This window comes from Dipteris shenzhenensis, chromosome 16, assembly GCF_047967505.1.
Source record: "Dipteris shenzhenensis isolate YYH24624 ecotype China chromosome 16, Dip_SZ_1.0, whole genome shotgun sequence".
Classification (NCBI taxonomy): Eukaryota; Viridiplantae; Streptophyta; class Polypodiopsida; order Gleicheniales; family Dipteridaceae; genus Dipteris; species Dipteris shenzhenensis.
This window is the reverse complement of record NC_141611.1, coordinates 10,401,059-10,424,580: the sequence shown is the minus strand read 5'-3', so window position 1 is coordinate 10,424,580 and position 23,522 is coordinate 10,401,059. Positions and strand designations below refer to the sequence as shown.

At 44.9% G+C, this 23,522-nt stretch overlaps 1 protein-coding gene across 1 annotated transcript; it reads left to right on the top strand.

The window, feature by feature from the left end:
* The first annotated feature begins 777 nt into the window (after positions 1–777).
* On the top strand, positions 778–3,609 carry LOC147892534 (uncharacterized). The gene is made up of 3 exons (XM_087387428.1): positions 778–2,863; positions 3,013–3,418; positions 3,502–3,609. The coding sequence occupies exons 1-2, from the start codon at positions 778–780 to the stop codon at positions 3,408–3,410; spliced, it is 2,484 nt and encodes an 827-aa protein (XP_087243554.1). The 3' UTR covers positions 3,411–3,418; positions 3,502–3,609.
* Positions 3,610–23,522: the final 19,913 nt, after the last annotated feature.

Sequence of the window (23,522 nt, the reverse complement as noted above, 5' to 3'; positions counted from 1 at the left end):
GGCACATTAGGAGATATTCATATCTTGTTTGTCTTGTTGGATTCACTCCAGCTTTAGTGTGGAAACAATCCTTGTGGGAATTCTTGCGAACAACACATCAAAATGTTTCGGCTTCAGCTTCTCAAAACTACGATCATGATGAGCATCCTCATAGCAAAATTTGGGGGGGGCAACTCAGCAAGGAAGGGAAATGATGATGTGGAGATTTTGCTGGCATTTAAGAGGGGCATCACCCATGATCCTTTGGGGGTGTTAGGAGGTTGGAATGTTGGCAACAAATCTATGTTTTGCAACTGGAAGGGAGTCAAGTGCACAGTTGAGTCTCAACGACACCACAATTCTATGCAAGTAGCCCATGTGAGTGAGCTAAACTTGACATCTAGCAGTTTGGAAGGTTCAATCACTCCAGCTTTAGGTGGGCTCTCGCATCTCTTCTCTTTGGATTTGTCTTATAATCATCTCTCTCAATCCATTCCTCATGAGTTGGGATTCTTACAAAATCTCCACATTTTGTATCTCCGTAACAATTATCTTGTGGGTGGCCTTCCCACCACCCTTGGCAATTGCACTGCCCTCACGGATGTCCGAATCCATACAAACAACCTCACTGGTCACATCCCATATGAATTTGGGATACTCGCGAACCTTCAGATTTTGGCCATGTCTCACAACGACTTTATCGGTGCCATTCCCAAAAGCTTATCCAATTGCACAACCCTTGTTGGTCTCGACCTTAATAGCAACCAACTAACCGGGGTGATCCCATCGGAGTTTGGAATGCTCACCAACCTTCAGATTCTGAATCTCTTGGGAAACCAGCTCACAGGTCTCATCCCCTCCAGCTTAGGCAACTGCACCACCCTCATAGGTCTTGATCTTGATAGGAACCAGCTAACCGGGGTGATCCCATTGGAGTTTGGAATGCTCACCAACCTTGAGGGTCTGTATCTCTGGGGAAACCAGCTCACGGGTCTCATCCCCTCCAGCTTAGGCAACTGCACCAATCTCAGAGAGCTTCAGCTTTTTAGCAACCAACTAACGGGGGTGATCCCATGGGATTTTGGAGTGCTCACAAACCTTGAGATTCTGCGTCTTTGGGAAAACCGGCTGACGGGTCTAATACCCCGGAGCCTTGGGAATTGCAGCGCTCTAACAGACCTAGAATTATCTTTAAACGAGCTGATGGGATGGATACCCTCGGAATTGGGGATGCTCCGTCGCCTTGAAATGTGCTATTTGGACGGTAACAACCTCACGGGTGGCATTCCCTCCAGCCTTGGCAACTGCACCTCCCTCGCTGATCTCGCCCTTGCTTCAAATATGCTAACTGCTACAATTCCCTCCGAGCTCTGCAAACTAGGATCTCTTCAACGTATATATTTTCAGGAGAATAGCCTCTCCCGGACTATCCCGCCGGAGATCTCCAATTGCAGTCAGCTCTTCTTCCTCGACATTTCTTACAACAGGTTGCGTGGAGCCGTTCCCAATACCATCGGCCAGCTTCAAGAATTAAGAAATCTGTATCTCGATCACAATACGCTCACGGGTCTCATTCCCGAAACTCTTAGCTGGTGCTTCAGACTCACAGATTTGGATCTCTCTTCCAACTCCCTCACAGGAAGCATCCCCTCCAACTTTTCAGCACTAGCTTCTTTGGGATTGGCGCTCAACTTATCTCGGAATGCTTTGTCCGGATCCATACCCCCAGGATTAGGCGGATTGTTCATGGTGGATACTATCGATTTGTCTCACAACTTGTTATCCGGTACAATCCCAGCAAGCATCGGCGGTTGCCTAGGGCTCTCTTTCCTCGACCTTTCCAGCAATACTTTGACAGGAGAAATACCACGGACCGTCGGCAGTCTCAAGAGTCTAAAGCTGTTGAATCTTTCTGGAAATATGCTCTCTGGATCTCTACCGCCACAACTCGCTGCTTTAAATTCCCTCGCACAGCTTGACGTATCCTTGAACAACCTCACGGGCAGCTTGCCTTCTTTCCTTGGACGCATGCCTGCCCTCACATATCTCAATGTCTCATTGAATGCCTTCACAGGTGAAATTCCAAATGTTGGCCTGTTTATGCATCTCAATGCTACATCATTTTTGGGCAACCCGGGCCTTTGTGGGCCGATCCTTCATAAAGTCTGCGAGGTAGCCATTGCAGGCCACCACAAGCTCGTTATCATTGTTACAGCTACTGCTTCAGCGCTGCTATTGTTGGGGGGATTACTTTGGTACTTCATCTATCGTCACAGTTCAAGATCCTCTAATGTGCTATGTCCAACCTTGCGCCGAAGGCAAGAAAGGTTTACAGCTCAAGATCTCTGGACAGCCACAGAAGCCTACGATCAAAAAAATATCCTTGGTGCGGGTGGATTCAGCGTTGTTTACAAGGGCGTGTTGCCAGATAACAGGGTCATTGCTGTGAAAAAACTCAAAGACGCACGATCTTACGATATATTCCTAAGGGAGCTGCGGATACTTGGAAGACTACGGCACCGAAATCTGGTCAAAATCTTGGGTTACGTCTCTAATTTGGAGGTGAAGGCCTTGGTATTGGAATTTGTGAGCAATGGGAGTTTGGAGCGACACTTGTATGGAGCTGGAACCTGCCGATTGAGCTGGGAAACACGTTTGAAGGCAGCAATTGCTATTGCTCAGGTCTTGGTTTATCTGCACCATGACTACGGTCTGCCCGTGGTGCACGGTGACTTGAAGCCCAGCAACATCCTCTTTGATTCCGACTTTGAAGCACGCCTCACAGACTTCGGCACTGCCAGGCTATTCACCGATCTTTCCACTGGTGGAACCTCTCTCCAGCTATCTTCCACCTTCAAAGGCTCCATCGGGTATATAGCTCCAGGTAAAGCGCTTGCATTCAGATCTACTTTTCGAGAGCCCTGCAAGATGGGGATGAGATGGGGATTCAACATAATTTTTTTCAACATGCAAAATAATCCTATGTTTCTGTCTCACATGACATTGTATGTGCATTCTTTGTTTCATTTCCAGAGTGTGCATACTCTACCCAAGTTTCTGTGAAGGTGGATGTTTTCAGTTATGGTGTTGTATTGTTGGAAATGTTGAGTGCAAGAAGGCCCACAGATGAAAATTTTGGCATGGGGATGTCTTTATCTCAATGGGTGCGTTCATATTTCCCGGACAGAGCAATCGAAGTCTTGGATGAAGCTCTTCAAGGATTTGGAATCAATAATCCTCTCCATATCATCAGACTCATGGGCCTGGCTTTGGCTTGTACTGAGGAGAATCCAAGCAGCCGTCCTACAATGAAACAAGTTCTCATAGAGCTACTTAAAATAGAAACGGGAATTGACAATGCTATTCTCAACTATCCTGCATTAGAAAGCCTTGCTACCGCTGGCAGCACGAGTGCAATAAGTTCAGATTAGCATCAAAGGTATTGTTGTTCGATTTCAAAACGTGTTTATCCCCAAGTCTTTTTCATATGTGATCATTAATCGATGTGATGTCTGCCTGCAGGAATGTACAAGAACAATCATTCTTAGATGCAAAGGAATCAGTTGTGCCTATTGAAGCAATAACTAAGGCATTGATGGCACCTACATACATTAAGAATAAGGGCCCAACATCATATGCATAATGTATGTATTGAGAATTTAGACATGAAGAATACATAAGCTCGGTACCATTACCAGTAGACTGCACAAGTCAAGTGAGTGTATTTATTTGCATGAGTATCTGATAGTTACCTAAGAAGCATGATCTTGGAAAAAGGTTGTAAGTACTTGCTGACTCTTATGTAAATAACATGCAATTTGTTGCCCGCTCATGTGAAAGATCTTGAATGGTGTGGGCCAAGTCGGTTCTATTATTAACCACAAGCTTGTCATATGATGATAAAACGATGAAGTAAATGTGTACATCTAAGTGTCAACAATGACTCTCAATAGTCCATGTGGAAAATAGGGGACTTAAGATAACAGAATGGTCACAAGATTGAGACTATACACATAGTCACCAATGTTGCTACATTATGGTGAGTGGCCAATACGTGGGTAATTGATACCTCATGGATGCTCGCACATTCTTGTACTTTCAAGAACCATTATGATTTGGTGAGCGGCCAACACATGTGGGTAATAATATCATGTGGATGAGGCCATTCTTATACATTCAAGAAGTTAGACAATTATTGGAAGAGATTTTCACCTCACCTTGGTCAAATGCTTCTATGATTGTCCACAAACCAATAGACATTGCATATTTATCCTCTATTTATCTAAGACTTTGGGTGTTATCATATTACTACTCATTTGATCAGTTTGTAGCTAGACACATCAAGCAAGAGAGAAAAGTTAGAGATCAACTTTCAAAAATCATTTTTGGAGAGATTGACTAGTGGTCCAATCGGTCTACAATGGGAATATTGAAGCTTCGGGAATTTGGATAAGTGACATGACTTGGGCATGGGGATTCTGTTTCCAATTGCTTCTTGGGAGATTCACTCTGAAGAAGGGGGAGGATGTCACCTGCATGCATAAACCTCAAAATAACCCCTTATACATGATCCTTGTGAGCATAATAAAACATGCCCACTTAGCTTGTACAAATATCTTCAGCAATTTACTAGGGCTCGTTTCCCTTATGTCTCCATTTTTTCTCAAGCTCTTATACTCACCCCCTTTCTTTCAATAAAATATAAGGGCTTTAAGTTAGCATAAGGCTATATGCGTAATTTTAAAGGAAGCCTACGATTTACTTCTTCATATGTAGCATGCAATGATGATGTCAGCTCCCCATCTATGAGATTCCATATGAGGAGGATAGGTCCAACAGATGGATTCTCTGCACCTTACAGATGCCCTTACAAAAGGATAGTCCAATGGATGGATTCTTTGCATGTAAGGGCTGGTCCAATGGATGGATTCTCTGCACCTAAGGGCTAGTCCAATGGATGGATCACTTCCCCCCTCTGGTAGTTCACGAGCATTGAGGTTCAAGGGAGGCAGCACGATTACAGATGGATGGTCCAATGGATGGATTCTCTGCACCTTACACATGCCCTTCACTACTCTATCTAGTGCCCTTGTGCACCCTCCTAAGGCCTATTTTGGTAGCTTGTAGAGGACTAGATTATGCCCCCCAATGGGAGCATCTTATAGGACTAGAGTGCCCTATTTTCTTGTGCCTAGAAGCACATCTAAGGTTGGTTTAATGGATGGATTCTCTGCATCTAAGGGTTGGTCGGGATGGATGGTCCAATGGATGGATTCTCTGCATCTAAGGGCTGGTCCAATGGATGGATTCTCTGCACCTAAGGGCTGGTTCAATGGATGGATCACTTCCCCCCTCCGGCAGTTCACGAGCATTGAGGTTCGAGGGAGGCAGCATGATAACAGATGGATGGTCCAATGGATGGATTCTCTGCACCTTACACATGCCCTTCACTACTCTCTCTAGTGCCCTTGTGCACCCTCCTAAGGTCTATTTTGGTAGCTTGTAGAGGACTAGATTATGCCCCCCAATGGGAGCATCTTATAGGACTAGAGTGCCCTGTTTTCTTGTGCCTAGAAGCACATCTAAGGTTGATTTAATGGATGGATTATCTGCAGCTTGCTATTTCCCTTCACTGCTCCCTCTAGTACCCTTGTGTGCACTCCTGAGGACCTGTTTTGGCAGCCTATAAAGGGCTAGATTAAATTATTTATGCCCCCAATGGGGACCTTTTATAGGACTAGAGTGCACTCCTTTTGGCCAACTGGATAGTCTACTGCTCAACTGCTACTTGTCACTGCACTCTTGCTGGTCACCCTTGTCTGCGGTGCTTGCGTTGATCTCTCTACCTTGCTGCTTGTGTTTGTCTACTGCTTGGTGCACTGCTGTTGGTCATTGCATTGCTGGTAACTTCTCTCTCTCCCTTTGTCATTGCTGCTTGTTCTTGTTATTAACTAGAAAAGAATTTAATGCATGAGGCTAGATGCTAGGCATGGCAACGCTCGAGGGCCATGGAGGAAAAGGGAACGTGAGGGAAGAAGCATTAACATAGGTGGGCAAAAAGATTTAGAGGTGTGGGAATGAAGAGGGGACTACGGCACAAGGGGGAAGGAAGAGGGGGAAGAGGAGCATGTACATGATGGGAGGTGGAATGTAGAGATGGAGACATCAAGGGAAGAGAGTCATGCTTTATTGGAAAGATGGGGGGGGAAATCAAAGTACTAGCTAGGTGGCTTTACAAGAATGAGCCTGTTCCATCAAGAAATAGCCCCCTCCTTTTATAGCCAAGAGAGGGGGTCTCTCTCAATAAATGCATCCTCCCACATGCATGGTATGTGTGGAAGAGTGTCCCATGTGGGCTAGGCGGTTACACACTCTTAATTGTGTGTGACAATCCTTTGCCTCATTTTTCCACATACATCAACCCCCATATCCCAAGTCTAAGATACTCCCTTGGTCTCTTCCCAATTTTATAATATGTTCAAACATCTAGGAGGACAAGTGGAGGGTTGGCATAAGGAATCTTGCCACCTCATCCTACTTTCCCATTATTTAACTTGCATTCTTGGACTTTCTACAGCCCCCCCCCCACATGGGCCTATCCTACATGGAGGGAATAATCCAATATAATATCCATCTCCATCTATTTTATATTACTTCTCCCATGGTCCTTGGGCCATATCTCAATAAATGCAGGCGTGGGACTGCCTAGGTGCATGGAGGACCCATGCCACCTTATCATTTTATATTATTACTACCATGGATTATGTACAACACACTTTATGGGTCCTCTTACATGGAAGGGTGGCACATGGTCATGCCTTGCCACCTCAACCTTGGGCCTTATGCACACCATATTTTATTATACTATTGCCACACATACAAGCACACACACATATTTATGCCTTTTACTTTGGTCAAATTTATCCATAACAATTTTCCCCCCTAGGTAGGGAATGCATAGCATTTCCATGCCTTGGACCATCACGCACAAAGAAGGGCTTGAGATAACGCTTGTTGATCACCTTCTTGCCATATGGCTCATGCAGCTCCTGAACTTGTATAGACCCATTGCTATGTTCCTTGATGACTTTGTATGGACCAGTCCACCGTGGCAGGAACTTCTTATCCATTTGGTGGTCCAATCTGTTATCAAAGCATAGCACAACATCCCCCTCAGCAAAGTGTCTTTTCCATCCCTTGCGAATTCTAGCATCCAAGCGGGCCTTTTGTCGATTCTTTTGGATCTCTATTTGATGTAGTGCAAGGCGTCGGGTTTCATCTAACTTCTCAAGTTGTACCAACTTGGCCTCTACATGTTCATCTTCTATCATCCTCTGTTCTTGTGCCAATCTCAAGGCTGGAATCTCTATCTCTAGGGGTGAAACTGCCTCAGTACCGTACACAAAATCAAAAGGAGTGTGACCTGTAGATGTTTTATGAGTGATGTTCTAAGCCCACACAGCTTCAGTGACCTTCTGATCCCACTGGCTCCTGTTCCCTGTGGCCATTTTTCCCATGGATTTACAAAGGAGGCCATTGGTCCACTCCGTTTGTCCCATGGTTGCTAGATAATAGATGCTAGAAGTGCGATGATCAATATCCATGAGATCCATGAGTAACTCCACTGCTTCATTTAAGAATGGACTCCCATGGTCAAATACTATTTCCACGGGTGAACCAAACCTTGTGCAGATATGTTCAAATATGAAATTTGAAACTGCCTTACCATTTTCACGGGGGAGGGCAATAGCTTCAGCCCACTTAGTGACATACTGAGTGGCTACCAGAAGATACTTCTTTTTGTGGGCAGTCATGGGCAGGGGCCCAACAAAATCTATTCCCCACTTCTGAAACAGATGGATGGACATCACTGGGTGATGTTGTCCAGGATGCAAATCCTTCCTACGAAAGAATTGGCATGGTTCACAAGTTTTGCAATACATAGGGACATCCTTGAACAAGGTCGGCTAGTAGTACCCAGCATGTAAAATCTTCTTAGCTGTATAGTCACCGGCATAGTGGCCTCCACAAAATCCATCATGATAATGCTTCAATACCTTAGGTACCTCATTTGCATCAATGGCCCATCTTAGTATCCCATCCAAGCGTTGACGGTATAACACCCCATCAAAGAGAGTGTAGCGCCTACTATCTCTATCTATTTTCTTTCTCTCATAGCTAGTACTTTCTGGAGTAAAGGAGAAAGCGGTCAGAAACCTGTAGATTCCACCATACCATGGATCCCCAACTTCTATGGCCACTACAAGGGTTACATCGAGGCACTCCTCTATATCAATCAAAGCATTCTTCAAGTTGTAACAACCCCCTTTTAGAATTTTGAAAGAAAAATCATATTCTTGTAAAACTGCGAACCATTTGGCCAACCGGCCCATGGGATTTGGCGATTGAAGAACCTGCTTTGCAAGAGCATTGCTATAGATTATAATGGAGGACTTTCCACCAACATAATGCTTAAATTTCTCAATGCAGAACACCAAAGACAAAGCATGCTTGTCAGCCTCAGAGTAGCATCGTTCAGTTTTGAGCAATTGTCGAGAAGCAAATCGAACGAGATACATGAACCGATCCTCCCCTTGCTGGAGAAGAATACTCGCTAGACTGTGCTTACCAAACCCAAGATTGATATAGAAAGTCTTTGACCACTTAGGATTGCGTAGAATGGGTTCTGAAGCCAGAGCACTCTTGATTTGTACAAACCCATGATTAGAATCCTCATCCCAAGAGAAATCAACTCCATCTTTTAATAGCATAGTCATGGGTTGCATCAAAGCAACATATTGATCAATGAAGCGGCGATAGTATCCTGCTAGATTGACAAATGAGCGTACTTCATGTTTGGTTGTTGGCGGGGAGAGCTTGAGGATAGCTTCTACCTTCTTGAGGTCAGGCTTGATGCCCTCAGATGAGACCATATGTCCCAGTAACCTCCCTTGAGTGGCTCCAATGGTGCATTTATCAGGGTTGAGGCTACCATTCACATCATTGACCCTTTGGAAGGTCAACCTAACCTTCATGACATGCTCTTTACGTGCCGAGAATATACAGAAATCATGTAAAAACACCTCCAAGAAAACCCCCAAATAAGGAGCAAACACCATCTGCATAGATCTTTGAAAGGTAACAGGAGCATTGGTGAGGAAAAATGGCATTACTTTGAATGCAAATGTCCCCCAAGGTGTGGCAAATGTGGTTTTAAGCACATCCTCCTCTTTGATAAAACCCGGAGTAACCATCACAGAAAGTATACATCTCATGACCACTTATCTTCTCAAGAATGAGGTCTTGAAAGGGAAGAGGATGATGGTCCCTCTTAGTGGCTACATTGAGTTTCTTATAGTTGATGTAGACCCGCCACTTGTTGTTTTTCTTTGGGGTGACTACCACTCGTGAAACCCATTCAGTATTGTGAACCAGAATAATAAACCCAGCTTCTACAAGTTTCTGTAACTCTGAGCGCAAAGCATTGGTCTGGAGGGGCCCTAATCTCCGCTACTTCTGAGCCACAGGCTTCGCATTAGGCTTCAGCTCTATCTTGTGCTCTATGGCAGTCACATGGCAAAGGTGGCGGTAGCTAGTTGTGAAGAGGTGAGGGAAATCTTTGAACATTTCTAGGAACTCGTCTTTCTCACTTGGAATCAGGTCTGGGGAAAGCATAGATTCAAGCTGTTGAGGACTAGCTGTTACCTTTTCTATAGGTGGCAGGGTCGGAGACACCCCCATCATGTAAACTTCCTCCTCTGAGAACTCCTCCCCCGGTCTGATTCTTCCATTGATTCAGACACCGAGGATGAGAGAGTATCACTATCTTGCTCCTCTTCTTCTTTTGGTTCTGTGGCACCTGGTTGCACTGGGATCTTCTCCTTAGAAGCACCAAAAGACATGTGTCCAGTCTTCCAATAGCTGATTGCATCACTCTTTCTCAACCATGGTCTCCCGAGTATGGCTAGGTAACTCCTGCCTGTATCTTCAATGTCCACTACATAGAAATTGACAGTGGTGGTCAACCCATTGACAGTGATGGGAAAATCCTCAATGACTCCCGGGGTGGCGAGTCGTCGACCATCTGCTACCTTGATTCGAGTGGAGGAACGCCTTGTGCATTTCAAATTCAATTTCTTCATGATTCAGGGCACCATGATATTACATGCAGCTCCCCCATCAACACACACACTTTTGACACGGCAATTATCTATGATGACATCTACTGTATGTGGGTGTCGATCAATTTCTTCAGAGATAGAAGAGACCTCTTGTACCTTTTCCTTTTTCTTGCTCCTCCTTGTTGAGAGCCCTTGCTGCAGCTCACGTCTCACCTTAGGGTTTAATGCTATTAGTTGAGGGAGTGTGATGCTCAAAGACTGATGAGCAAGGTCCTCTTGCCCCGAGCCTTGCCCCGAGCTGATGGGAAAATCCGAGGATGACCACTTACTCTTGTGAGATCTTTTAGTCTTCTCTGTTGGTGGGTTTGTCATCTCAGCATCTAAGGGCTATGAGAAGGACACCTTCTTCTTGGGGCGGGTCAGCTGTAGAGGGGTTCGAGGTGGCACGACTTCCTTTCCTGAGGACATCTCTACATCAGAATCCTCGGTGCCTGATTCAGTCAGAAGATTCACCCTTGGAATATTGGGACATTCCATGCGATAATGACCCTTCTGGTGGCACTTGTAGCACACAACATTGGCACGTTCTCTTGGAGGGCAATTGGCTTGATTTTTGATGCCCACCATCTCAAGCCGAAGATCAAGGCCTTGGCTAGGTCATTGACTCCAGGTTCCTTAGCAGGAGGGGCCAGGGGAGTAGGAAGGAGGGGGGCTCGTGGGAGAGGCTAGGGAAATCTTCCAGGCGGAGGTTGAGGATGTACTCCTTGTTGAGGGTAAGCATCTAAGGGAGGACCATACATTTGAGGTGGAGGCAGTGGATACATCCCTGATGAGGGGTGGGGGTATGCCCTTGAGTTAGACCCCCCAGGTTGTTGTTGCAAGAATTGAGGGGGTTGCGGATGGACAATCATCTTCTTTGAAGCGGGGTCAGATTAAACTTTATCAAACTTTTGAGCAATCTCATGTGCTAGCACCATAGTTTCCAGATTCTCCCATTTAAGCTTGACGTGGAATTTGCCACTTGCTCCTGCTACAAGGTAGCCCATCACATGCTGAGTCATTCAAACTCAAAATTCGACATTATCCTCTTGCGTGGAAATTAAATGGTCCAGAAGCACGGCCGCTCGATCCACATATCGATGCGTTGTCTCACCTTCTGACTGCTTCAAGTTTGCCACCTGCAGATACACATTCTTTGGCTCCTCTTCTTCGCTGAAATACTCAATCATCGCTGTTGTTAACCTTGGCCAACTTTGGCGAATGTTGTTGGCCTACTTCTCATACCACACTTGAGCCAAACCCTCTAGAAATGTGGGAAGAACCAACATCCATCTATCTTCAATAAGAAAGTTGAGAGAAACACAACGGCACTTGAAGGCCACAAGATACTCATTTGGATTTTCTTCAACCCATCCACAGAACACGGGAATGTCAGCCATGCTTGAAAAATGGAAAAGAGAGAGTAGAAATGAGGCTTATCTATTGGCAAACAATGGAAAGAGATAGCTTGAACTGAAAATCAGGTGAAGATATATCCACAAAGCACACATAGGCAGGGTAGGGTGTAACTGGTGTATTGTGAAATACTAACACGGGAAGAATCTTCAGCATAGAATAGCTCATAGACAATCTTAAAAGGACCAACCCTCATGATATCGCATCCATCTTTATAAGTGAGGGTTAGAGACACGGCGCTGCATGAGGTTGTTCATCAAGGCAAACAAGAATGCCATGACAAATGTCAATAGTTGGAGAGCTTGCACATCACCTTCAACATCTTCCAGTTCTTGTAATCGCCATGCTATTTCTTCAAGGGGTGTGTAGTCTGGCATCCTTCTTTGAGCAATGTCCTTGAGGACATTTCTGATGATCTTCCGAAGTTGGTAAACTCGTATCAAATATGCCCAACACTTAGTTTCATGATGACCACAACCTTTGCATTCCTTACAAATGATCACCCTCCCTTGTGGCTTGCGGCTTTGTTGGGGCAGTGCTTCCACTCGCTTCATGCGTGATTGAAGTACAAGCTTCACGTGCCAAGAAATCAGCAACTAGTTTTGAGCTCGAGGGATATGCTGAATTTTTACCTCTTCAAATTGTTGGCAAAGTTTCAATGCTTGTTGATGTCGTGGAACCAAGCCTTCGCTCCGCACCTTCCACCTTTCACTAACTTGTTCTTACACGAGTTGAGAATCTCCTTGCACCTCAAGTTGCTTGATGCGATGTTCTTGCACCTTTTGTAGCTAAAAAATGAGTGCCGAGTACTCAGCTTGGTTGCAAGTACCTGCTAGTGCAGACTTGCTATAACAATACATCTCACCCCCTGGTGAAGTGAGCTTCACACCCACACCAGCAGCCTTGGTTGAAGGTTTGTATGCACCGTCAAATTGGAGGAGCCAAGATGTCATCACACCAAGACTAAAATCTAGACATCCCAAGTTACTCGGTAGTCCAAGATAGGTAGAAGGAGAGGGTGGAGAGAATTCAATACTTGAGCAAGACGTTCAGCACCAAATAAACTTTGTTGATAGTAACTTATCTTTAAACAAAAAAGAATACAACTTGAAGCTCAAAATGAGGCACAAAAGGTTGATTAGGTACAAAGGGATTCCTTGGTCGAAACATTACCAACCATAGCTGAGCCCTAGAAACCTTTGTAATGAGATTGAGAAGAAATCATTCAAGACAAGCTTATGCACAGGAATTAATAAGCAGATGCGCCCAATCTCCCCCCAAGCTTGGGGAGCATCCCACCCTTCGAAGAATGTCACCCTTTTAATTACCTCTGATGCAGCAAGTACCTCGATCACTACACAATGAGTAGAATTGAAATCAAAGTCCTCCCAGTGCATCACTAATTCTTCACCTTGAATCATCCACGGTGTATCATCCCACCCGTGGTCTCCTTGAACAACGCATTGTACAATCAGTTGTTGAAGATCGACATGAAGATCAAGAAAGAGATCTCGCCACTTGGTAGCAATAATGAGGGGAGGACCAAGCACCAAATCCTTGAACTCATCGAGAAGTGACATAAATATCCACCCTCCTCATGTGGCGTGCGTCCAAGGAGTGAACTTGAAAAAGTTCAGAATCTGCGATCTAGTATCATATATGAATAGAGCACATGAAATAAAGTACTTTTGCTTTTTACAACAAGAGGAAACTCCCTACGGTTAGAGAGTTACAGTTCATGAGATTTCACCATATAAGCAATATCTTTACACTTTCATCACTTCCTATTTGCTGGCCAATTGGTAAGTCTTCCTTTTGTGAATGGGGAGGTCTTGGGTTCAATTCCCACTCCTTAATAAAAAGAGAGGAGAGGAGAGGAGAAGAGAAGAGAAAGAGAAGGAGGAGAAGAAGAGGAAGAGGATAGGGACGCAAGATCTTTTGCAGGAGATCGAAAAGTCTGTCCGCGATGCGCAGGTGCGCCAGAAGACGCAGGAACCCAGAAAAACAGTCGCGATCCTATCCGCGATGTGCAGATGCACCAGAAGATGCAGGAACTCAAAAAACAGTCGCGATTCGTGATCTGTCCGCGATGCGCAGATGCGCTAGCTGCAACCAGGGGACATGCGGGTGTTGCAGATGCGCATGAGCAGATTTGCAGGCGCAGTCGACTAGAAGATGCGTGGCATTGCGCAGGAACCCAAAAGATGCACAGGAACCGTAGGCTAAAGGTGTAAAAACTGAGAAGTTCTGCAGCCGTAGAGATGGAGAACTACGAGTAGAAGATACGCAGATTGGAGGCGCATAAGCAAAGAACCGCACATGGAAGGTACTGCAGAACTACACCCAGCTGTAGGAGTAACGAATTTTACACCACTAGCCATGGAGATTTTGATCCCAGTAGCCACACCAGTTCTATTAACTAGAAAAGAATTCAATGCATGAGGCTAGACGCTAGGCATGGCGACGCTTGAGGGCCATGGAGGAAAAGGGAACGTGAGGGAAGAAGCATTAACATAGGTGGGAAAATAGATTAAGAGGGGTGGGAATGAAGAGGGGGACTATGGCACAAGGGGGAAGGAAGAGGGGAAAGAGGAGCATGTACATGATGGGAGGTGGAATGTAGAGATGGAGACATCAAGGGAAGAGAGTTATGCTTTATTGGAAAGATGGGGGAAAAAAATCAAAGTACTAGCTAGGTGGCTTTACAAGAATGGACGTGTTCCATCAAGGAATAGCCCCCTCCTTTTATAGCCAAGAGAGGGGTCTCTCCCAATCTGGACATGAATGAGGCAGATAAAATTGATGACCATCTGACAAAAGTCAAGGTGGTAAGGGACTAGCTCGCGGTAGTTTGGTAAGAAGGTAGACTCCAGTCATCTAGCATGGTTGACATTACACTAGCTACCTTGCAGTTTCAAGAGTTTCTTGACTACAATCACTGCAGAACAGAGGACCAAGCCTCTCAGCTTCGAGGAGCTTGGCCCTTTAGTATTGCAGGAAGAGGCTTGGGAAAAGCTATTTACTCAATCGAATGAGAAGGCTCTTGTGGCAAGGGACAAGCCCGGCAAGGGTAAGTTCAAAGACTCCAAGAACAACAACAAGATCGAGGATGTAGAGAAAAAGAGGCAGATGAAGTGCTTCTACTATGAGAAGCTTGGTCATTCTGTTAAAGAGGGCCGCAAGAAGAAGGAGGATCTCAAGAAGAAGGAGTTTTAAGTCCAAGGAGGAGCCAAAGACTGAATCAAAAAATGTCACCACCAGCGCTCTCTTCATCATCACTGAGTATTGCTCTGCTTATGCAGTCAGTGAAGGAGAGGAAGGTTGGTATGTGGACAGTGGAGCTTCAAAGCACATGTCCAACAAGAAGGAGTGGCTCAAAACCATGGAAGGTATGCATCCCGATTCCAAGGTCATTGTGGGGCATAATGGGTCATGCCCTGTGAAGGGTGTTGGTAGTATTCCATTCATCACTATTGCAAGAAATGAGGAGATGATATCCGGTGTATTGTATGTACCGACCTTGTGAAAGAACCTTTTGTCTGTTCGTATAGTCAGATGGACAAGCACAATATGTCGATCTTATTTGATAATGGCAAAGTCACTGTCACATCCAAGACAAACGGAAAGGTGGTGGCTCAAGGAGTTGAGGAGCATGGGCTATATCGGATCACCGCTCTGTTGGTGCATGGGGACCACGGCAAATCCAAATTGTGGCGTGAACGGTTTGGTCACGTCAACTATGGCACTCTCACTGAGATGCAAAAGACAAAGATGGTGGATGGAGTTTCACCGATTGCAGGCAATGATTGTGTTTTCAGGGCTTGCTTGTAGGGCAAGCAACACAGGGACAAGTTCCCACAGGAGGCCTCATCATGGACCAAGAAGCCGCTCCAGTTGGTTCACATCGACATCTGCGGCCCAATGTTGACAAATTCATTCACAGGTTCATGGTATTCTCTTTTATTTGTGGATGATTTCAGTCGCATTACGTGGGTATTCTGCCTAGCCAAGAAGTCTCAGGCTTATGAGAAATTCAAAGACTCGAAGTGTTGAGATATCGAGCTCCACTCGCGATATGCCAGGGTGACCGTTGTGTATTTATGTCACCGACTTGTTAGCTGGAGATGCGGTTGGTACACCGCCCACGAATAATAGCTGGATGATAGCTATCCTTATCTACTCTAGTTTGTGGCTCAGTTAGTATGCCACCTTAGTTAGTTGAGTTTGGTTTGAGACCCACATATAGGATTCTTCTATTTCATTGTACTAGAGTTCTTTTGGCTTTCACAACTAAGAAGAGGAAAACTGTTTTCAGCCTCCACCTTTGTGTGTACTCCCCCATTGTGCATGTGAGAAAGCCGCAAGTGAGACTCCTTCCCTCTCTCCCACTATCTTCACATGGTATCAGAGCCTTGTTCGTGGTAAGGAGCTCAAGAAAGCAAGCCAAGTTCGTGGTGTCCTAGTAAGAGGACCAGTGTTGCTTTCCTATTTCGAGTTTGGGAGCAAATCTCTGCAGGTAGCACAGCCAGAAGTGCAAGAGTGCACTGTCTTAGATTGAGACGCCCTTCGCAGTGTGGCGAGAGCGCAGTATATGTCGCGGGAGTGGGGCGAAGCCCTTGGAGACGTTATTTTTCTGATTCGAGGTCATTTCGGGGCCCGTTTTGGAGACAGAAGTTCTCCGTAGGCATTCAGAAAAAGGCCCTATTTTTGCTGTGCGACCACTGTCGGTGAAAAGTTGCCGCAGAAATTGCATCGTATGCCTGTGTGCAGAGATATTGGGAGTTGCAGATTCATGCTTGTTGCCTGTTGATGCAAAATCGTCACTAGGAAGTGACTGTGTGGTGAAATACCACTTTCATCAGTTTTGCAGATCTGCCCGTGTGACGCAAAAAGCTGTGTTTTTTGTAGTGACAAAATATTTTGCAGTGTTCTGTAATGGCATCTGATTCTCTTTCACAGATTGTCACTGAAAAGCTTGACAAGAACAACTTCCACGCATGGAAGTTTAGAATGACGAATTTCTTGATGGGAAAGGGCTATTGGGAATTCATTACAAGAAATGAAGAAGAACCTGTTCTTCCTAATGTTCCCAGTCAACAGGAAATGCAGGCATTTAAAGGATGGCATGAGAGAGCCAGGAAAGTTATGTACTGGCTGTCTATCAGTATTTCGGACTCCATGATTGTGCATACTCAGGATGCAAATACGCCAAAGGAGGCATGGGATACTTTGGCAAAAATGTACAGCACAAATACGCAAGCCAGGAAAATGCAACTCAAACAGGAGTTGCACAATGTGCAGAGAGAAAATTTGAGCATAAATGACTACCACATGAAAGTGAAGAAAATTGCAGATGCACTTGCTTCCATTGGGTCGCCAGTGGATGATGACGATTTGGTCTCTGTGACCTTGAATGGTCTAGGAAAGGATTATGCACAGTTCCGGACATCCATTGCCGTCCGTGAAAAATTTCCTGATTTTGAGGAGTTGATTGCTCTTCTAATTTTCAAAGAGCAAAGAAACGGGGGTGCATCTTCTTCAGCAGGAACTTCAAAAGAAACTGTCTTCTACTCAAATGCTGGCAGAGGTAGAGGCAGAGGTAGAGGAGGCCGATTTGCAGGCCGTGGTAGAAATCAGAATATGCAGCAAATGCAAGAAAACCAGTCCTATGCAGGAGGACGTGATAACTCTAGAGGCAGGGGGAGCCAAAGAGGCCGTGGTGGATGGCAGAGAAGCCAAAATTCAAACAGCAATGTTGAATGCTACTATTGTGGCAAAATGGGTCATATGGCTAAGGACTGCTACAAAAAGCAGAATGACATTATGAATGGAAAATTGCAGCAAGGCAATTATGCATCTTCTAGTAGGCAGGGTGATGACAAAAATGAGCATCTTTTTATGGTGCAGCATATGACCAATTCTGTGACAAGTGCAGAAGAACAAAATGATGTGTGGTATGTTGACTCAGGTGCATCAAATCACATGACAGGTCATGCAGAATGGATGCAAGATGCAAGGAAAATGGAAAAGCCAGGATTTGTGGAGACTGGTGATGATACTGCACATCCTATTGTGCAGATTGGCAAAATTCCTTTGTCTATGCAGGATGGGAAAAAGAAATACTTGTCTGATGTATTTCATGTCCCGAACATCACCAAGAACCTGGTTTCTGTTAGTCAAATGGTTGAGCAGGGCTTGCAGGTCAGATTTAATCCTCATGGATGCTTTGTTGAGGATATGAAAAATAATGGTCGCTTGATAGCAAAAGGAAAGAAGAAGGGCAAGATGTTTACGTTGGATGCGGACATGCGTGAATTGAGTGTAGCAATGTTTGCACATGGGACCAGTGTAGTTGCAAATATTGATATCTAGCACAAACGCATTGGTCATGTTAATATACAACGACTTAAATCAATGCAAGCCCAAAATATTGTTGCAGGATTGCCTAAATTCAAGGTTGCAGAAATGCACAAGGTTTGTGAAGCCTGTCAATTTGGGAAACAGGTAAGGAAACCTTTTCCTAGGCATGTTCAAGAGAGTAAAAAGCCATTGGAATTAATCCACTCTGATGTGTGGACTACAAAAGCTGCATCTATTGGAGGCTATCACTATTTTGTCACATTTATTGATGACTTCAGCAGAAAACTGTGGGTGTATTTTATGAAAAAGAAAAGTGAAGTGTTTGGGCACTTCAAAGCTTTCAAAGCTATGGTTGAAAAAGAAACAGGCCTGCAAATAAAATGCCTAAGGTCAGATGGAGGGGGAGAGTACCTCTCAAATGAGTTTGCAAGGTTCTTGCAGGAGCATGGTATAAAGCAGCAATATTCATGCAGTCATACCCCACAGCAAAATGGAATTGCAGAAAGAAAAAACAGGCATATTGGAGAGGTATCTCGGGCTATGCTAAATGAAAAAGATCTACCAGATTATTATTGGGAAGAAGCAGTTGCTACAACAGTCTATATAATGAACAGGACTCCCACTGCAACAATACATGGCATGACGCCAGAGGAGATGTATATTGGTAGGAAACCAGATATTTCTCATTTGAAGATTTTTGGTTGCATTGCCTATGTCCATGTGCCAGATGAGTTGAGGTCCAAGTTGGATCCAAAAGCTGAGAAGTGCATCTTTATTGGTTATTCTGTGCAGCAGAAAGGGTATAGATGCTATAACCCTTCTACACATAAGTTCACAGTGAGCAGAGATGTTGTTTTTGATGAGATGAGCAGTTGGTATAAACCAGTAAATGTGATGATTGATGTAGATGCACAAAATGGTAATGCTGCACAGAATGCACAGCAGTAATCACAAAATATAAGTGGACCTGGAGTGTCCTCTACCAGTGGTTCACATACTTTGCCATGGACAGGCAGATTGAGATCAGGAGAATCCCCTCAAAGCAATGCAGAGAGTGGTACGCAGGTATCACAAAAAGGAAAAGAGAAGGTAGATCAGCCCATGTATGATGTGAATGCAGGTCACTCTTGTGTGGATGGTGAATCCAGTGGCTCAGAACAGAGGATTGATGATGAGTTGGGTATTCCTTCTATTGTTACACCTGGAGTAAGGAAGACCAGGGATGTTTTGAGAGCACCTGGAAGTGAGCCTATTTTGCACAGGTCTACCAGGGTTAGGTATCCTGTGGATAGGCTGAAATATGATCGATTTAGAGCCATTCACTATGCCTATATGGTCAAAGTGATACAGGAACCAGAACCCACTTCTTTTGAGCAAGCCATGGGAAATGAAAAATGGGAGAAAGCCATGGATGAAGAAATGGATGCCTTGGATGCTAATGCTACATGGGAATTGGTGCCTTTGCCTAAAGGCAAGAATGCAATTGGTTGTAAGTGGGTTTATAAGATCAAGCACAATGCAGATGGTTCTGTGAATAGATACAAGGCAAGATTAGTTGTCAAGGGGTATGCACAGACATATGGCATTGATTATGAAGAAACTTTCAGCCCGGTTGCAAGGATGGCAACCGTAAGAGCAGCCATTGCTATGGCTGCATCAAAGGTATGGTCTTTACATCAGATGGATGTAAAGAATGCCTTCTTGCATGGTGATTTGCAAGAAGAGGTCTTTATGGAGCAGCCAGCAGGTTATGTTCATGCTATTCATCCCGAGTTTGTTTTTGCAGGTTGAAGAAAGCCTTGTATGGCTTGAAGCAAGCACCTAGAGCATGGCCTGACAAGATAGGACAGTATCTTGTCACTATTGGCTTTCAGATTTCCAAGGCAGATTTCTCACTCTATGTGAGAAAAACAGAGAAAGGGATTATGCTACAGGTCATTTATGTTGATGATTTGATCATCACAGGTGATAGTGATGAAGATATCCTTCATGTGAAAATGCTATTCAGGCAGAAGTTTGAGATGAAGGATTTGGGAGAGCTGCGTTATTTCTTGGGCATTGAGGTGATTAGATCACCAAGTGGGATACAGCTCTTGTAGAGGCAGTATGGATTGGACATGCTGTCCAAATATGGGATGATAGGCTGTAAGCCTATTTCAGTTCCTTTGGAGCAGAATGTGAAGTTGAGTGCAGATGCAAGTGAGCTTCTGGAGGACCCTACTATGTACAGACGCATAGTAGGAAGTTTGATTTACATGACTATTACCAGGCCAGATTTGAGCTATGCTACTGTTGGGTTGGTAAGTCAGTTTATGCAGGCTCCAAGGAAACTGCATTTGGATGCGGCTAGACGCATACTCAAGTATGTGAAGTCCACATTGCAGTATGGACTATTTTATGAGGCTGGGGTTCAGATACAGTTGCATGGATACACTGATGCTGATTGGGCTGGTAGCATTTCAGATAGATGATCTACCAGTGGATATGTGTTCTCTTTTGGGAGTGCTGCAGTCACTTGGAGCAGCAAGAAACAGCCTACAGTTGCCTTGTCGAGCACAGAGGCTGAGTACAGGGGTGCAGCAATGGCTGCATGTGAGGTAGCTTGGTTGCATAAGCTACTTTATGATATGCATCAGTCTACAGATGGGCCGGTTGTCATTTATTGTGACAACATGAGCAGTATACATTTGGCAAAGAACCCAGTCTTTCATGCTAGAACAAAGCACATTGAGGTGCATTATCACTATGTGTGGGAGAAGGTTTTACTAGGTCTTATTGATCTAGTTTATGTCAGCACAGAGGATCAGGTAGCTGACATATTCACGAAAGCATTGGGCACAGAGAAGCTGCGCAAGTTCAGAGACCTGCTTGGTGTGCAGGATTTGGGATTGAGCTCGAGGGGGAGTGTTGAGATATCGAGCTCCACTCGCGATATGCCAGGGTGACCGTTGTGTATTTATGTCACCGACTTGTTAGCTGGAGATGCGGTTGGTACATTGCCCACGAATAATAGCTGGATGACAGCTATCCTTATCTACTCTAGTTTGTGGCTCAGTTAGTATGCCACCTTAGTTATTTGAGTTTGGTTTGAGACCCACATATAGGTTTCTTCTATTTCCTTGTACTAGAGTTCTTTTGGCTTTCACAACTAAGAAGAGGAAAACTATTTTCAGCCTCCACCTTTGTGTGTACTCCCCCATTGTGCATGTGAGAAAGCCGCAAGTGAGACTCCTTCCCTCTCTCCCACTATCTTCACACGAAGGCCCAAGTAGAGAAGGAGAGTGGGGAGGAATCAAAGCCTTCTGCACCGACAGAGGGGGAGAGTTCACTTCTATCGAGTTCAATGGATTCTGCAAGAAGCAGAGATCAAGAGATAGCTCACTACAACTTGCACATCTCAACATAATGGAGTTGCTGAGAGGAAGCACAGGACTATCATAGAGATAGGGTTGACCATGTTGCGAGGGAGGAATCTCTCAAAAGCTTATTGGGGTGAAGCCGTGAGTACTACCGTTCACATCCTCAACAGAACCAAGACCAAGGCTATTGATGACAAGACTCCATATGAAACTTACTATGGTAAGAAGCCCATGATATCTCATTTATGGGTTTTTGGTTCTAATGCATTTGTTCATGTGCATAAAGAAGAGCAGATGAAGCTTGATCACCATAGCCGAAGATGTATCTTTGTGGGATATAGTGAAGAATCCAAGGCCTATCGCCTTTTTGACCCGGAAAAGAAGAAGATCCTTATTAGCAGGGATGTGATCTTTGAGGATTCTGAGCCACATCCTATAGAAGAGGTTCCTAAACTTCCGACATTACCCCCACCCAAGGTCACCATCCAAGAGGTGGAGCCAATTGAAGACCCCGAGAAGGAGGAGGAGGAGGAGGAGCATGCCATTCCAGAGCAACTCCATCAAAGTCACCTCCATCAGAGAAGAAGCTACCTCAATGGTATTTGAAGACTTAGAAAACTCACGGGTCACGAACATTCTCGAGAGCAGTTTCAGAGCATGGAAGTCTCAACACAACATGAAGACTCCCTCTATGAACTATGCTTTGGTGGATCAGCTTGCGGAGCCCCGTTCCTTCCAAGAAGTGAAGGATATTCCAGAATGGCAGGAAGCTGGGATTTAGTGCCCAAACCAACCAAGCGGAAGGTCATTGGGACTAAATGGGTGTACAAGCTTAAGTTCAAGTCAAATGGGAGCTTGGAAAAGTATAAAGCAAGATTGGTGATGAAAGGCTATGCACAATCAGAAGGACTTGACTTCGACGAGACCCTCGCCCCCACAGCTAGGATGGTGACTATTCGGACAGTCGTTGCCTTGGCTATTTTTTCGGATGGATGTCAAGTTTGCATTTTTGAATGGTACCCTAGAGGAGGAGGTATATGTGGCACAGCCACCAAGATTTCAAATTCCAGGATCCCCATCAAAAGTATGCAAAACTGAAGAAGGCCTTATATGGGTTGAAACAAGCCCCCAGAGTTTGGTACCATCGGATAGATGTTTTCTTTTAAAAGATCGAGGCTTCAACGGAGTCCATCAGAGGCAAGTCTTTATCTCGACATAGAGGGGGATTTGCGGCTGGTATTGATTCTATATGTGGATGACCTCATCATTACAGGGGATCATATGAAGAAGATTGCTCAAGTCAAGAGACTTCTCATGGAGGAGTTTGAGATGACTGAATTAGGCATAATTCACTACTTTCTTGGGATTGAGGTGAAGCAGGGAAAGAGCTGTATCTTTATTTCACTAGAGAATTATTGTAGGGAACTGCTCAAACATTTTCAGATGGAGAATTGCAAAGCAGCAGTGACTCCCATGGAAACTGGTCTGAAGATGAGTGTGCATGATCCATCTCAGTCGGTTGATTCATCACTGTATTGATGCTTGGTGGGGAGTTTGATTTACCTCACCAATACCCGATCAGATATTTCCTACACAATTGGATTGCTTTATCAGTTCTCCACCACACCCAAGAAGGCCCATTAGGATGCAAGTATGAGGGTGCTAAGGTACTTGAAGGGTACCTACACCTACGGCATCACTTATACAAGAGGCATTGAGTTGGGAGGTTTCTGCGATAGTGATTGGGCAGGTGATATTGATACTCAGAGATCGACCTCTCAGGCAACAACCAGAGTTGCATAGTGATTGCCAGCAATCTTGTGTTTCATGCACGGACGAAGCACTTTGAGGTCCACTACCACTTTGTTCAAGAACTCATCGACGAAGAAGTCATAGAGTTGATGTACTGCCCACCGACCGATGACATCTCAGATGTCTTCACAAAGGTGCTTCTCAGGGAGCAAATAGAACACCTCAATAGATGCATGGGGATCGACCCACAGTTGTGTCATTGAGAGGGGGTGTTAGAAATGTCACTGCCCCACTTGTGAGCCCTTGATTAGAGGGGACAAGGGGGCATGAGACTGTAGGGGAAAAGGGATGAGGGTACATGGCTGAGTGGAGGATTGCACTAGCAGCTTGTGTGGAGGATTGCGCTAGGCCCATGTGGGGGCATCTATAGCACATCAACAACAACCAACAACAGCTCAAAAGGCCCTACAATGGGGCCTTGTATAGGCTAGAGGTT